Source organism: Perna viridis, chromosome 8 (genome assembly GCF_037379345.1).
Source record: "Perna viridis isolate PV_CMFRI_1.1 ecotype Kerala chromosome 8, ASM3737934v1, whole genome shotgun sequence".
NCBI classification, from domain to species: domain Eukaryota; kingdom Metazoa; phylum Mollusca; class Bivalvia; order Mytilida; family Mytilidae; genus Perna; species Perna viridis.
Genome location: NC_142452.1, coordinates 36,696,612 through 36,713,765, shown reverse-complemented (window position 1 = coordinate 36,713,765; position 17,154 = coordinate 36,696,612). Strand labels below are relative to the sequence as shown.

The 17,154-nt window shown below is 32.8% G+C and overlaps 1 protein-coding gene across 3 annotated transcripts in view; it reads left to right on the top strand.

Moving 5' to 3' along the window:
* Positions 1 to 7,882: 7,882 nt before the first annotated feature.
* LOC148610368 (uncharacterized) overlaps positions 7,883 to 17,154 on the top strand; it is a 54,409-nt gene continuing 45,137 nt past the window's right edge. The window contains exons 1-6 of one of the 3 annotated variants that reach the window (XR_015914815.1): positions 7,883 to 8,064; positions 11,997 to 12,173; positions 12,769 to 12,948; positions 13,621 to 13,767; positions 15,472 to 15,585; positions 16,779 to 17,039. Coding sequence is in view for 2 of the 3 variants with exons in the window: in XM_088542895.1 (XP_088399021.1) it covers positions 7,998 to 8,064; positions 11,997 to 12,173; positions 12,769 to 12,948; positions 13,621 to 13,767; positions 15,472 to 15,585; positions 16,779 to 17,039 (946 nt within the window). In the remaining variant the exon portion in view is untranslated. The remainder of the gene's footprint in view (positions 8,065 to 11,996; positions 12,174 to 12,768; positions 12,949 to 13,620; positions 13,768 to 15,471; positions 15,586 to 16,778; positions 17,040 to 17,154) is intronic. The other 2 variants (XM_088542895.1, XM_088542894.1) reach the window with 2 other exon arrangements.

Here is a 17,154-nt window from a genome sequence, read left to right as displayed (position 1 = left end):
TTGGATACAATTCTAAATAAGAATTATGATACTATTCAGAATGTTTTTAAGTTAGTAATCAATGACATTGTTTTTATTTCTATAAATAAATATATACAGACACCGTTCCTGGACCTGAGTCAAAGAAGTTGAAAACCGTTGTACAAAATTTCAATAGACTTAAAAGGAATTTTATCGAAAGCTACACTAATATCGAAAATAATTTCAACCTAAATGTTATGAATAATATGGTACACATAGGTATCCTTTCTCCCGTAGTTATAAAAGATATACACCACGGTAAACAAACTCAGGCATTGGTAGATAGTACCAAAAGAAGCCTCTTTATTGGTATTACCCTCTTTGTTAAGATGGGCAACAAATTTCGGATTTTTTTCTGTTTTATAAAAAAAATTCTTTCTCTAGCATATTACAACGCTTTCTATCCACATGGGTTTTCTCGTATGTACATACCCAAATGGATATAAATAGCTGTCCAGTAATGATAATTTCATTTGGAATGACTGAAATTTATAGTGAAAGAGAATTAAACTGAAAAAAAAGCACGAAATACGTTGCCTAGGGCAAAAAGGCTTTAAGCATCAAGAGGCCCCACTGGCTTGTAACGACTAGTATATCAGGCTGCCTCACATGTATGTATTGCGTCGTAATAGGAAATTTTAACACAAGTATCAATCTTTTGATAACAAGTATGCATTGGAATGTATAAATGTAAAAACTGCTAATATTGTTACACCGATGACAAAAAAAAAAAAAAAGAAAAAAAAAAGAAAAATGCCAGTGGCACTGTTTCTTTTATTAAGCCTTTAAACCGTTCATGCATTTCTTTTGAATGGAGTTTCCAAGGGAACTCCGAACCTGTACTTATGACGGATTCACATTTCACGACACTTCTTAATCTGCTATCAGAGGAACGGAAAGCAAGAGAACAACTTCAGCAGTATGCTGTATATCCTGGTTCCCGGGACTACGTTCCAGGTATTAGCTACTAGCAATACACTCAAACGAATTTGTATATGTGTAATATACTGGATATTGCGATCGGGAACCAGTCTATATGTTGTACAACTTCAACACGAGATGTCAAGTGAGATTGTTCCTGCAACTCTGAATCGGGCTCGCACGAAGTAAACAAAACAATACAACAACAACAAGAGGATATGGCTGCCTTGAAACAAAGAATTGACACTCTGGAACTACAATACAACGCTTTGGTTCTATCGCAAGCTAAGTCGGATGAATCACAAAAGCGCGTTGAGAGATACGTGGACGTGATAAAACATTCCATAAATAATATTTCGGACATAAATTTTATAATTGGTCTTCAGAATATGACAAGCCAATATAAATTACTGATGCAAAGAACGGAGACCAAATTACAGTCGGTAGAAGCCGAGGCAAAAGCGAGGTCCAACGATATAATGGCACTTCTTAATATAGTTAAAACACACGAAAGCAAGAGCGAAGAAGACTTTCGGAAATTATCTGGAAATTTCGAATAGAAAAAAGTTTCCAGGTCAAGGTAGAAAATGTTAACAGAACTTTGAGTAACATACTCGATGATATGTCTAACAAAGGTAAATAGGTTCATATATTTGAATGTGTGAACGTATTTTTCATTTTATCTTATACTTTTAATGAAGAGCTGTACTTGTATTTAATTTCTACTACAGAGAGTAGTAACATTTTACTTTCTGTAGATCATGCAACATTTTGAAATCCTTTGTATATATAAGTTATAACAGAAAATACTTATAACATGTTTGTCATTAAAATGTTATCATTAATTGTGGTACTACAGTATGTGTGCATTAGCGCATCTTCTGAATTTCGTTTGATAGATTAGAATCCTGATATTGAACTTACTGTACAAAAATGTTTTACATATCCGTACGCATGAGAGATTTATTTCTATTTACGCCAAACGGAAAGTATTGATCTTACCCTGATAGATAAAAAAGAGTGCCAAATTTACGATATTAAATTCCATATTAGTGATAATTATTGATAAATAAATAACTTAAGGATGACATAAGACAATTTCACTTACCAAATTATAACGAGAACAAAGCTCTAAGCGTGAATCATGTGACGACAAAAAATATATGTTAATATTTGGATTCACTTTCTGCTTATGACATGGGTCCACCCTGGTAATAATTGGAGATTGCATTTAGATAGTTTTAAAAATGACATATCAGGTGCAAGTTGAAAGTACCTTGGGATTTTAGTTTTCATCGAAATACCAAGGTACCTTAACTTCATTTTTTTAAAACCATCTAGACTCTTTTATCAAACAAGTATTTGGATGAAATATAACAAATAAATACCAACAAATTTCTTTTAAATGCTTTTAATATATATTGAAGATCTTAGGTAAACAAACCTTGCAACTTTGATATAAAACAGTCACACAGCTTAAAGACAGATTCACAAAGTGACTAGGTCTTTCTTGTCATAATATATATTGCATTATTATCTAGATGCTCTCAAATAATATTTAGATGAAAATTAAGAACATAGATGGTTTTATGATACATCAAGATGCTTGATAAAAGATATTTTTGCTATTTAATTAATGTAGACGGAAACAAACACCTTGACGAAACCATTGCTATGTCTATGTGTACCACCACTAAATTAAATATAGTTGCTTTTTGTGAAACAATACATTTATTTTCATTTGGACGCTTTTAAAACGTACCAAGATTATTGGCTGTAGGTACTTTCCTAATTCATTTTGATGAAAACATTGCAGTTTTTATATGAACCACACAATAAACGCATTGTACATTTATAGCATTACTGTTGTCATGTCTTTTTTTTTGAATTGCAATGAAAACGGAATAGTTAACAATTTACTTTGATTCATTTCAGTTGTATTAAGAGTTCAGTCAAATAACGGCAATGTGAACAGTTATTCAATACTGACTTTCCCAAGAATACAATTGTCCGAAGGTGTTGAAGACCTGTCTCCCTTTAATTAATCCGGTAAATTCGTGTGTAGAAGACCAGGGGTATATATTATTTCTGTACACATAAATACAAATTTGAATAGTAACGGAGAGGTCTACGTAATGAAGAACAATTCAGTTTTACCCAGGATACTCGGGTTCCAGCACAACTATCGTATGCCTATTGGTATAACACTTGTAGAGAGGTTGAATAACAATGACAATGTATATATACTAAATGGCAATGGTGATATGGTTGTATACAGTGGTGTTGACACATACCTCAGTATTATTTAGGTCCTATAGAATTTGGTACTTGTAATATGAGATGAGTCTTTTCTTGGATGCGAGCGATATACTGAAAAAAATATTAAAACAAATATCTAAATATCTAATATCTAAAGGACGATTTAAGAAAAGCACTGGGGTTTTAGTTATTTGAAGTAGATATTCGTCGCTGTACTAATTTAAATGTACAAAGCCCTCCACTTAAGTTGTTTTTTTTTTTTTTTACATAAATGTTTTCGAACAATTAATGCATTCATACTAATTGCTGTAATTATTAGACTGAAAAATAAACGTTTTATTACTTCTTTTTTTTTGTACAGGGCTTTTGTACTACTTTTGATTGGAAAATCATTATAAGATAACTCCTTAATATTAATTGCACCGAATGATCTACGAATAAAATGCTATTCAATATAACGACAAAAATTATAAAAGATAATCTGAACGTGAAAACAGGTATGAAAGACGATTTACTTATATACAATATAACGATTCGAATAAAATAGATAACATGCAAAAAGTGAAGATAAGGAAAACAACAACAACAACACACACACACACACACACACACACACACTAGCAATATGGACTCCCACAAAAACAAAAACAAAAACAAAACAAACAAAAACAAAAAACCTGGGATTTTCTCTTTAACACGATAAAATTATTATAACATTGCAATAAATCATGCGAAGAAAATTTACATCGTACCAACATTTCACTTGAAAATTTCAAAGGAAGTTAATATGGACTGTATAGCAATGTAATTCTGTATTGTATATACTTTCAGCGTCCTCACACGATGGTTTTGTGAGTTATATTTGTAATTGAGAAAATATCATAGTGAATAGCTTTGAATAATGAATACGACATAGCTCCCATGACTTGCTCCGATTCAGTCATGCCATGGGAGCCATGTTGATCTAGCTAGAAATAGGTAGTCACCCCGATAAGACGTGGAATCAAGTTTAATACATCTTGTTTTATTTGTGAGAAAGAAACTTTATATTGGTCGATCAAAATGTCATAGTAATTATATTAACTAAGGCTTTAATTTAATTGCAACTATGACCGTTACAAAGATTTTCTGGAGAGCGGTTTAACATAAACTACTTGGACAAAGCAATAAATGTTGCCAATGGATTTAGGTCGTCGACAATCCTGATTCGAGACGTTCTTTTCTTCATTTTATTTTTGCAATCTCAACAAGATGATGAAATAAACAAACACCAAATATAAAAGTAATCAAGGGAACCAAGGTTAAAGCAGTAATCAAAAGAATGTAATCCAGGGACAAATACCAGACATAGAAAACAAACATACACATCAAAGAACATAAAGTAACTAAAATTATACATACAAAGTAACAAAAGCAAATGAGCAACTCGGAATATGACAGTTGTGTTTTCTTCAAACTCCTATCATTGAAGGTGGAGTTTTAAGTTTCAGTGAATAGAGGTTATGGACTTGTACATGAGCGAACTATTTATATACAGATTGACATATTTAGAAAACAGGAATGGTAAAATGAACTGTACGTTATTATCATGATTAAATCAACTGCACACTGAAATAGTAACACCTAACCCTTTATTTGTGTGTCTGTCTATGTCTTCTGTTTGTTGTACAGCCTTTCTTATAGATTAGTACCTTCTCTCTTCGTTTGTATTAGTTTTTGTTATATATAATAGGCTCGTAGACATGCATAATTTTGAGATTTTTGTTTGTTTTTCATAAGTACACTATAGTAAACGGTGGTATACATATGTATACATTCTTTTTTTTCAAAAGTACATTGGTGAATATTGTCTCATAATCAGTAGTTATCTTTTTGAAGTCGAAAATTTTTATTACGAAATTTAAGTACAAATGCCTTTCTAAAATCAACTTAAATTTTTTTTAAAATTTTGGACACTGTGTAACTGCAACAGGAATTTAGCATGCATGGTTGATGTAAGAAAAGGGAAACATTCTAACATCGCTTTTAGGTTATAAGAAATGTTTTTTTAATTTTCACGATTGTTTGCCTTTACATTTCTCGCCTATATATGTAAAGCAAAACGACGCGTCCTTATGTTCTTGTAAGGGTCCTGACCACATATGGGTTTCAGCATAAGTCAGACATGTCAGATCAAGACAGCAAATCCCTGTTTCAGGCTGAACATTGTCATATTTTAGTATTCACATGTCGGTTTTAATTTATCCATATACATTTTCCTCATACTTTGTAAGGAAATATTTCCAAATCACCTTCCAAATATACAGAGGAAGATGTTTACAAAATGCTAAAATTTTTAATCGATAACATATTTGTCCAGTGTGGTGGACGTGTTTTTCAACAAACGGTCGGCATTCCAATGGGAACAAATTGTGCTCCTTTACTTGCTGACTAATTCCTTCACTCTCATGAGGCTGACTATATAGCTGATCTGATCCGAAAGAAATAATATCGTTTAACTAGATCCTTTAATCTCAGTTTCCGCTATAAAGATGACGTATTGTCTTTAAACAATTCTAATTTCGGGGATTTGATACATCGCATCTACCCCAAAGAATTTGAGATAAAAGATACTACAGACACTGTAAGGTCAGCCTCATATCTTGACCTACGCCTTGAAATCTATGGTAAAGGAAAACTATTGACCACACTTTACGACAAACGTGATGACTTTTCATTCAGAATTGTCAACTTTCCTGTCATCTATGGCAACATCCCTTCAGCACCTGCGTATGGAGTGTTCATATCACAATTCATACGTAATGCCAGAACTTTTCGAAACTACACAGACTTTTGTTAGAACTCTAACAAATAGGCTTCTGGAACTGGGTTATGTTGCTACAAGATTGAGGACATCAGTAAGAAGTTTTATGGTCGTCATCATGAACTTGTGGATCGTTATGGTGTATCCATCTGCACCATGAAAACCGATTTATTCAACGGGTCATAGTTTTCCTTTCCTCGTTTGTTCTACCTAGACTTGACTTTTTATGAGCAACTCGGTGTGTGTTTCTAGAAAAGCAGAGGACGCTTACTTTTGTCAGACTAACGAAGTTTGGACCATGAATCATCTTCGTAACGTAAATTACTTTGTCTTATTTTTTTGCACTATTTTGGTATAATCGTCAGCTTGTAGTTCAAGGAATCTGCAACTTCTGCCGACAGGAACTGGTGTATTAATTTTGCATAAGATTTTGTCCTTTGAAACACCAAAAAAGTCGACAAACTGTGGCCATTTGAATGTGATCTTGTTGCTTTTACCCGCTGTTTTTCATATGAACTTAACTTCATATTCCTTGTTTGATTCATCAAAACCTGTAATTTGTCCGATGTGCCAATCTTCGTCGTAAACTACTTCGATTCATTCGTCTATTTCAAAATTCTCCTGTGTGTATTCTAAATGAGAAAAGAATTATAATCAACGAAATCAATAATTATAACAAAAACAAACGACCAAAAAAAAAACAAAAAAAAAAAAAACAAACAAACAAACAAACAAACAAAATAAAGCGACGGATCCAACTTACTACTATCTTAAGGTATCTTTTTTACCTGAGTATTTAGTTTCTATGCTGCTTATAAGAGCTTAGATTACTCCTTGCAAACGTGTAATCATACAGAAATTGGGAATATTCATATTATTTTTGGATTAAGAAATGAATCTTTGATATTTGTAGAATAACTCATTACTTTTGAGTGTGGTTATTTGTTGGTTGGAGTTTTTTTATTTTTCTCTATAAAACGAACAAATTTATCAGAGGTGCAAATTTCATTTTGATTATTGTTGTCATGTTTTAAAAGGTTTGAATAAAGCCACCTGTATCCAGATATTGTAATATGTTTTGTTTTGGTTTTTTTCTGTGTTGTTGTTTTTTGTTTTTGTTTGTAAATTATATTTTTAAAGAAACCAAATGATAAAAATGGCGATGTAACAATTCATTTGATGATAAATCGCGAGTATCAGATGTCATACACATTTGCAGAATGGTACTACGGAAGCTGTTGAATACTTTATTTCGATGGAAATATCACTTGGTCATGTGGTCATTTTTTGTATACAATTAAGTAAGAAATTTAGGGACACAAGGGCAACGACACTAGTATCCAAAACTAGCTATAAGTGTTCCCAAAAACATATATGTCATGAATCAAACGTCAACCTATTCGATGTATTCAAAAAGGATAAACGATGTCACTGAAAGTAGGATGGGCATTTGGCTGAAAACACATCAAGACAAAACAAAACAAACAAAAAGAAAAAAAAATAGATGTTCACAAGAAACATATTTTATTCAGAAAAAAATAAACGATGTCACTGGTAGTTAGGACTTTTTGGCTTAAAAACAACAAACAAGACAAAACACAACCAAACAAATAAATACCGAAATAATTCAAATGTGCAAAATAATTCAAACGTATTATCTTCACCAGGTACAGGTTTCAGTATAAATCAAAACCATAAATATGATCACCGATAATCACATATCAAGACTGATATATAGCTAAATATTTAGCAGTCATTGGTTTTGTAGTTACATGTGAGTATATAATATCCATTACAGTGTAAAGTTGAATTACCACAAACAAAACTCTCTTGTTAGTGTCAAAACTTCTATCTATATGAAAATTAAATGTCCAAATATCATAACAGGAAGCTCATGTAATGTTTAGCTGATTGTTTTGTATATGGTATAACATAAATTGGAAAGAAATGTTCATATTTTAAAAATACTTCCTTGTTGGTGTTTAAAAGAGGTATGTCGGAATTAATTCAGACTGCAGTATTACTGTTAACCATTTTCAATGGCCTGGCCGTAGGAAAAAGTAAGTTTAATATCGTTTTTTTTTTATATATGCGCTACTTCAAGCAATTTGAGAATAATTTAGATACTAGTATATACAACTTTACAATTACAGTGTAAAAAGTGTAAGCGGATTACACGAGTATGTTATGTGATGTTTGCAACGAATGGTGCAGTTAATGTCCAGTTTGGTGGATACACTCCTATGAGACAAACTTGTAACAAAAACATACACGAAAAAGAAGCGCAAGTGGAAAAAGTGCCCAAGGGCAATGTGAGCTATTGTCAACATTTAACGTCCTTCGTCGTCGTCCCTCGTTGTTAACAATTTTTCAAACTCATCTCCTCTGACACAACTTGACTGATATGACCCATACTTAATAAGAATGTTTCTTAGTATGACCTGCATAGAATAAACGTGGAAAATTTTTATCTGTCGAAAACATGGCACCGTTACTAGAAACAGAACAGAAAGGGGGTCTGACAGAATTTTTTTGCATGTACATATGTCTCCAAAACCAACTTCTGACTGGGTAAAAGTGTTTAGCGTGATGAGATCTACCTGTGGTCATTTTTCCGTGTTATTCTGTTAAGCCATATGTTAAGCAATAATAAGATTTATTGCCTTTTCGATATCTTCCTTTTTTTGTTGCTGTTTTTAATGTTATAACATTAAAACAATTTCTCCCCAGAAACCACTGGACAGAATGTAATCAAAACTGATATGATTGTATCTTAGGTATGAGTGTTAGGAATTTTTATCTAAGAAGAAACATGGCGGGTTTTACAAAAATAAAGTGTTGCTTATCGAGTCAGATGAACGATGCAGGCACTTTAGAGCATGTAGTTTCCGCTTCTGTTTTATAATGTTCCACAATTAAATAATGACATAGATTTGGCGACTAGTATAATCTCGTCTTCAACAAAGAACGAGAGATTAGGAATAGTACAAACACACACTGGTTCGGCCACTTATCTTGACTTCTGTTTCGAACAGCATGACGGATAATTTGCCAGAAATTGGTATGACCCACCTTCCGGAGGTTCAATCCAGTTTCCAGTGTGGGTGTAAAGGGTAGGGGGATCGGTTTAATTTATCAATTCAATTAATTTAATACCAAAAAAAAATTAGGTCAATTTGACTAGATCTAATATATGTTGTCATTTTAGTTACACGAAAATGAAAGGCGGTTGTTTTACCCAATATAGTGTTAAATCTGAAGCTAAATTATTATTACATATATAATGTTCATTGTTAACATGAAACTTTCCATGATGTATTCATTTTGCCAAACACTAAACGCCTGGATAATTTAATGTTCAGAATAATGTAAGTTATGATCTGACAGGAGAATATATGATGGCGGGAACCAGTTGAAAGAGAACATCTTAAAATCACATATTTGTGTCAAACGACAAAAAGGACGAAAGGAATACTCCACAAAATAATTACACGTACTGTAAAGCTACCAACACTTTTTTCAAAAGTTATGAAAGTCGAACAAATGAAATTCTGACCAAAACAAAATCGAAGCGTCAAGAGTATGATGATTCAAATACGTAAAAATAAAAAAATGACCTAAACGTGAACACTTTGAAGACGGTCTACATACACAAAGTATTGAACCGAATAAAAAGGGTTACACATAAAAACTAAAGATAAGGAAAACAAGAGGTCACACAGAAAAAATAAAGCACTAACAATATAACTCCCACAAAAGTGACATTTCCCCCTGTATATGCAAACTTTCTATCCTTACAAGGTACATGTTTCGATATAAATCAAGACCATAAATATGATCACCGATTACATCAGGCTGACATAAGGCTATATCAGCAATGCAATTTTTTAGTCACAAGTGTTTGTAGTTATATGCGTGTAATCAATATTCCAGAAAGTGTAGAATCAATATTCCAGAAAGTGTAGAGTTCAGTTATCATATACAGGACTCTTTTGTTATTGTCAAAACCCCACCCTATGAGTCTTAAATATACAGATAACATAAAAGAAAGATAGATAATTGTTTTCGCACACAAACTATAATATCAATGGAACAAGGAACACTCATATGTTAAACCAACTTCTTAGTTGATATTTAAAAGAGATATTATAGGGTTAATATGAAACTGTAGTAATACTGTATATCATCTTAACTGGGCAAGACAGATTATTTTTCATAAACTATGTTGGCACTGTTAACATCAATCGGTCCCCAGTCCGCAATTTAAAAAAAAAATGCCGAACTAAATAAGGCTTCGATGAAGGGACACATCTTTATTTTGACTTTAATTGATTACAAATTAAATCATAAGGATTATTTTTTTTTAAATAAAAAAACCTTTAGAGCAGTTAACGCTTATTCATAAACCATTTTGTGGTTAATGAAGCGACAACTCCCCAAAGGCTATTTTTTCGCATAACCTGGTACAAAATATCAAAAATATAAAAAATATAAAAAAAAGCCTTAAATTATCATAATCTAATCAACATAAACATGCTTTAGATTCAGAACATTACAGAAACACTGATATCAGTTTCTTATCTTGGAAAAAAATATTTAGGAAATGCCAGCAGCTGAAGCGGACGGTGTGTTTTGTGACTCAACCCAGACAAAAATGTTAAACATCACAACAGTTTTCTTGATAAGACGCAATTATTTATGCAATACTACTGGATAAGTTGCCCTAAAATGAGGTTCATAATTCCAAAACGTTTTACGCTCGTCACATGACTCGATTGTCCGTTTCCAATTTGACATATTACCTTAATCTTTTTCTCATTCACCAATCTTCAATTAGAAACAAGACTGTTGTCTTGCTGGAAAAAGGAACGGCTCACAATTTCGGAGTTCATGCATTCACCTTTATTTTCAGTAGGGGTTCGAGCTTTTCGTTTTCCTATGTCTACTAGACTGGCTCCCGATCGCAATATTCAGTGTGTTACACATATACAAATAGAGTATATTGCTAGTAGCTAATACCTGGAAATGTAGTCCCGGGAACCAGGATATATGTCTACTTCCTAGTTCGTTAGTGTTGATCGATTTCTCCTTCGTCTGTTGTCTTTTGGTTTTCTTGTATTATTAATAAATGTGTAATAAATATCTTAGAACAATTGTATTGCTGTTAAGAAATTAGGTAATTTACACCTTAAATCAATTAATTCTACGAAAACGATTAAGAAAGCCAAAGAAATGTATTGGAAAAGTCCTAACAATTGGTGTCGTGTAAGTGACACCGACTTGTCAAGATGTCAAGATGATAACATAATTATCATGATAATTTGATTGTTCATTGATAACAAACCTATCACCAGCCTTTCAGCCAAAATAGTCAGAAAAGGATAGATATGCATGTCAGGAATTTATTATTATGTTATTTTATTTTGCTACTTTCATTTATCTTATAGACTTTTAAATAATCAGTATTGATAATACGTTTGTTTTCTTCTTTGAGTCATGGTAATATATTAAAGTACCATTTATTTCAAGATGTAACGATAACTCATCATGATATTTTTTATTTCCAAGACGACTTGATGATATAGTTGTCATGATGATGTCTTTACAACGTTCCAAGCGAGTGAATTCATTCGTTTTCATTCCGTCTATTAAACGGGTAAAAAAAAAGAAAATGTTTGTTATGAATCATTTAAGGCGGTAGTAGTTACGAATAATTTAAGGAGGTAGAGGTAGTGTAAGGGACGTAACTCTTGAAATTAGTTCGTATTATATTTAATTTCAACAAAGCCTGTCAAGCTTTCATTTGAAACAGAATGAAACCAATCCAAGTTATTTTTATGCTTACATGAGATTGATGTCAAATGCAGAATACAAACGTTTTAATGATCTGTACGGTAAGGGTTGTGTCCCTTACCCTAGGCCTACATTCTTTAAATGATCGACATTTTAAGTGAAACTGTAATAATAGAATAAATGTGCTTACACATTTTAGTGGACAACAATTGGTTAAACTGGTCATCCTGGGGTCATTGTTCCGTTACATGTGGACAAGGTACAGTTACAAGATATTGCAACGTCAGCCACCCTAAATTTGTTGACATGAATGAAGTAGGAGAATGCGTGAGTCATTGGACAGAAACGAAAAGCTGCACCTTGAATGCCTGTCCAGGTAACTTAAAAATGAATGCATTAGGTTAAAGATTTCAAAGTTACTGATGTGTTATATTATGAAAACTTAAGACAGATGAGAACCTGAAACTAATCCGATGGTGCACGATATAGTGGACAAAGTTGTGTTCATGGGTTAGGGGTTTTGAGGGGAGAATAAACATTTTCATAAAATTAAACAGGGTTTACTTTTTAAGCTGAGTATTAGGTAAGCAGTATATGCTAGAAAAGAAGAGTAAGAGAAGTGGTATAAATTTTAAAAAAGTGTGAATTTATAAAACATTATCTTCGTGCCTTAATAACAACAGATTTCACTTGCATCATATTCGGACAATTTGATCTGTTTTATTACTAAGTGATTTATCAGTTGTAATTATTCGAACGTGATTGGCTTTAAATGTACCTTTAAATTAATATTTAAATACAGTTAAGATATCAGATCCATGTACCGTAAACCTATGTGCATCATTTACTAAAAATAAATCTACCTAGCTTTGACAAAAAGTGCTCTTACTCTTTCGACTATGTTTTTTTTTTTAAACTGGATAAGACGATGATCGCCTTAAGCTGCATTTCATTACATTTTATTTTTGCAGTTCCAATTATTACTTGTAATGGAAAATCCGGGAAAAATGCATGCAATGTTAACTATTTAAATGACGGTATTCTGGTTCGCGGGAAAAAAATCGAGAGATCTAGTGGCGGAGAATGTTATGCACCGAATCAATGTCGGGACTGCAATGATGGATTTTATGCTGATGGTCCTTATTGTAAAAGTTAGTATAATTTTGATAATTTGATAATATAGGAAGTCTTTTGTCATGTACTACAATTTAGTCATTTTTTTACACAGACATGTATATACAATTCTTCAAGATATAGCACTGTTTTCCGGATTATCGAATCTGATTTTGAACATAAGAATGTGTGCTATTGTTATCCTACTTCCTGGATATTGTCTACATGATGATGTGTTAAGACAAAAAATATACTGTTATACTCTTACTTAATGAGTGGGTGATATACATGCATCAATCCGCTCGTCCGTTATTCCATCCGTCCTCTCTTTAGATTTTCGTCGTAATTATCTCGGCTCCCAATGAATTGTTTGATTTCAAATTTCGCATGTACATTAATATATAGAGGGCATATGTCGTAAGCGATTTTGGTTGCCGTTTAAAATAATCAATTTCCTGTTTCGTGGTACTTTGTCCTTTTCCAGTATATGTTATGATAGTGAACTCACAAAATTCTCGGATCCTGACAAATGAATTGATTCTAAAATTTGTGTGGGCTTTATATGGAAGGGGCGTACGCAATATGCGACTTAAGTCGCTCTCCAATAACAACAATGTGTACAAGTGGGTGTATACCTAGCACGAATAACCGTGAAACGTCAGGTTATTTCAAAATTATTTGTCTATTCGTCTATTGTCTACTCGTTTCAGTTTGCCCAAAGATAGATCATTGCAATCATAGAAAATGTAACAATATAGATGATAATCACTGTGCATGGTGTGAAGGAGCACTTAAGCCTAAAAAATATTGGAATGCTTATATTTGGTATCCTCCAAATAATATGAAAAAGTGTCACAGTATGTATCTGTATTGTATGCCGCTACTTAGGCGCTAACGATGGTGTTATCCCTGGACAAAAAAAAATTACAGGAAACATTGTCTGATTTCGACTATGCAACTAATATCATTGTCGTGGATTTGTTACCACCTAAAACAATTTCGTTTCATTATTGATTTTCAGTAATTTTCGATCGGTTTTCATGTTGTTTGTCTTGGTATTGTTATATGGTTATCTGTTGAAATATCCAACACATCGTTGCGTTTAGTAAACAAAAACTCCCGTGGTAGTTATGCAATTTTTTTCAAAAGCGATATATTTTTGTCAAATAATGATCATATTATTTTTATTATTCTTGGTTACAAAACGGATATTCAGGCAAAATTGAACATTAATAATTGGTAACCGCAAAATGTTTGCTCGATACGAGAAGGAGAATTAAATGCTCTATTTGGTCTGCAATATGACTGAAAAATTATCATTAAATATTGAATGAGTTAATTATTCATATCCATAAATTGACGAACAAAATAATACCTACAAAATAACAAAAGTAGATTAGCAACCCCGACTCCACTAAACACTGGCAGCACGGACCAGGTGCACCAGTTGGGCAAGCGTACTATGCTTTTCTAGAAACACCCGCCGAGTCGCTAATAAAACATTAAGTCCAGGGTAGACGAAAGAGAAAAGGGAAACTATGATACGTTGAATAAATCAGTTTTTCATGGTGCAGATGGATACATCGTAACGACCGACATACTCATGATGACGACCTACAAACTCATGATGACTACCATAAAAAAATCTGTATTGATGACTTCAAACTTGTAGCAACAAAACCCTGTTCCAGAAACCTAATTTTAAGAAGTCAAGCGCGATACAAAAAGACTGTGTAGTTACGGCGAGCTATGGCATAACGTACGAGTTGTGATATGAAAACTCCATAGGCGGACGCCGAAGGGATGTTGCCACAGAGTAAAGTACGCACATACGACTGATATCCGTAAATATGCTTTTTGACCGGTTCTAAACAATCCAATATTGGTTGTTTCTTTATCATCTGGATTTACGGGTGCATGTTACAATACATTATGAGTCTTTCCGCATTAACGTTGCTATAGCCTGTGCATATGGGAACGAGAAAAGACTAAATTATGAATTGGGCTCCAATATAATTTTACAGAATACCTTGATCTCCATATTGGCTTAGTTTAAATCCACATTTGTCTGGGCATTATGGCATAATGAACTTGTTTGCCAAAAATACTTGATTCCGTAAGGTTTTCCACTTTCGATAAATTATTGGTCACCTTTGATTTTGGTTGCAGTCTACTTCAATAATTTAGCAATATTAGAAAATCTTAAGTAGTATCAATATATTTTAATTTTGATGTGTATCAAAGGCCCTTGGGTCACAGGTAAAGTAAAAAAGGGGAAGTTTAAGCTTTGTTAGGCAAAAGTCTAGAGGAATAGTAAAAAAGGAAAGTCCGTGGAACAATTGAAACATAAAAACCAGAAAAATGGAAATCACTGCAATTTTCTTGATTTTGTACAGGCATTTCCGGTGATTTATTTAGTCGAAAAATTACATTCAAAATCAAATTTACACAAATTTATCTTTCTAACCTTTCAATTAATAATATATTTAAAACATATTAACGATTTCATTTTCAAGCCGTCTCCCGCAATATGTCGTTTATCTCCATTTTTATATTGACAGAGGCTTGTTCATGGCGTCCAGATAGTACACGTTGTTATCCAGGAACGTGTGAAAATGAGCTTGCCTCTAAGTGTAAATGTTGGAATGGGTTTGGTGGACAGCAATGCGATGAAAGTAGGAACACAATATAAGCCTATTTAACAAGACACTACCGTCTTTGAATAATGATAACAATAGTTATAATAATAATCATGATGATAATAGTCAACTTGGGCTGTATACCTAAAATCAGTCAAATTTCATTATCTCCATTGGCTCATTGCACAAAAAGATAGGATGCACAATTTTTAAACACATCTATGATAGTGCTTTGTTCAATTGGTAGGGACGCTTTGAGCGTTGGGCTTATAATCTCGTAACATGAAAAAAAAGTTGCGTCGGTGTATATCAAGCGGATAACACTTATGCAACAACTCTTACTATTACATTTCAAACACATGCGATATAAAACTTACGATATTAGATTGCAGACGCTGATTAGGTGCGATAATGAAAGGTCAGGGAATCCCTGAATACCTCTTCAACATAAGCTTTTTATATATCCATTACTAAAAAATCTTTTCTCTAATCCCAGTGAATGTATTAACATTCCATTCTCTGTCTCCCTCAGCATAAATGTCATGAACTATATGACTATTTTGTTCTGTCTATGTACAAATTTTGAGAAACTTCGAGTAATGCATAAATACATTTATTGTTTCATTACTTGAAGTTTCTAAAAATTAGTAGTAAAGTGTGACACGAACAATTCGCGACTATAATCTCCTCATATGATAAAAAAATGAAATTTAAACAAAACATAAGCGCATAAAACAAACAAACAAAACAAACAAAAACAAAACAAAACAAAACAAAACGACGTCGCAATAGTGTGACACCATTAAAAGGGGCACCAACGTAAGTTGAACTATAATGTGTCTTGTGAGTTAAAAAAGTACTTTAATAAGTATTGTCAAAAACAAAAAAAAAAACCAAATGAATGATAACAAAATAAAAACTTATTATACTAAGAATTACATTAAATTACAAATTATACGAAATTTGACATTAAAGACTAAGTTACTCTCTTCTTTCACTCTCAACCATAAAATTGGTACTGTCGAATTCCAGATTAGTTATATGATTGGTATTATTGGAATTAGTTTTGTTTATTTATGTTATATCTTCCGTAAAATCGAAATATTCATTTATGCCGGATTGTACTACCTGAATGTCCACCTATAAGATCAATGCGCGATTAATATATATTAGGGAGTCTGGTTTATTCTGTTGCTATCGAAGCGAGCTATACTGATTGGTCATTTCAGTTAAAATTGACGTTAAAGTCAACTACGCCTTAATACAGTTAAAGTATAAAACCGAGATTTTGACGACCCCAGATGACCCTAATGAGGATGCAACTCGACATTCTGTAAAGTGGACGAACAATGTTGGCTGGGAAAAGGCGGAGATAGACATTGTTAGTTCATTTAAAGTTGATGAGTCGCCACCTGAGAAACCTGGGTACATCACTTATTTTCAGTACGGAGTAACGAGAGCTTCAGTTGAGCTTCAGTTCGAAAATGGCGGTAATTTTGGTTTAATCATATATAGACTAAATGTTGAACTAACCACACTTGTCTATAATTTGGTCGTTTTATCTTTGCTTATTTTGCGACGATGTGATATGGAAAATTCGCCGTT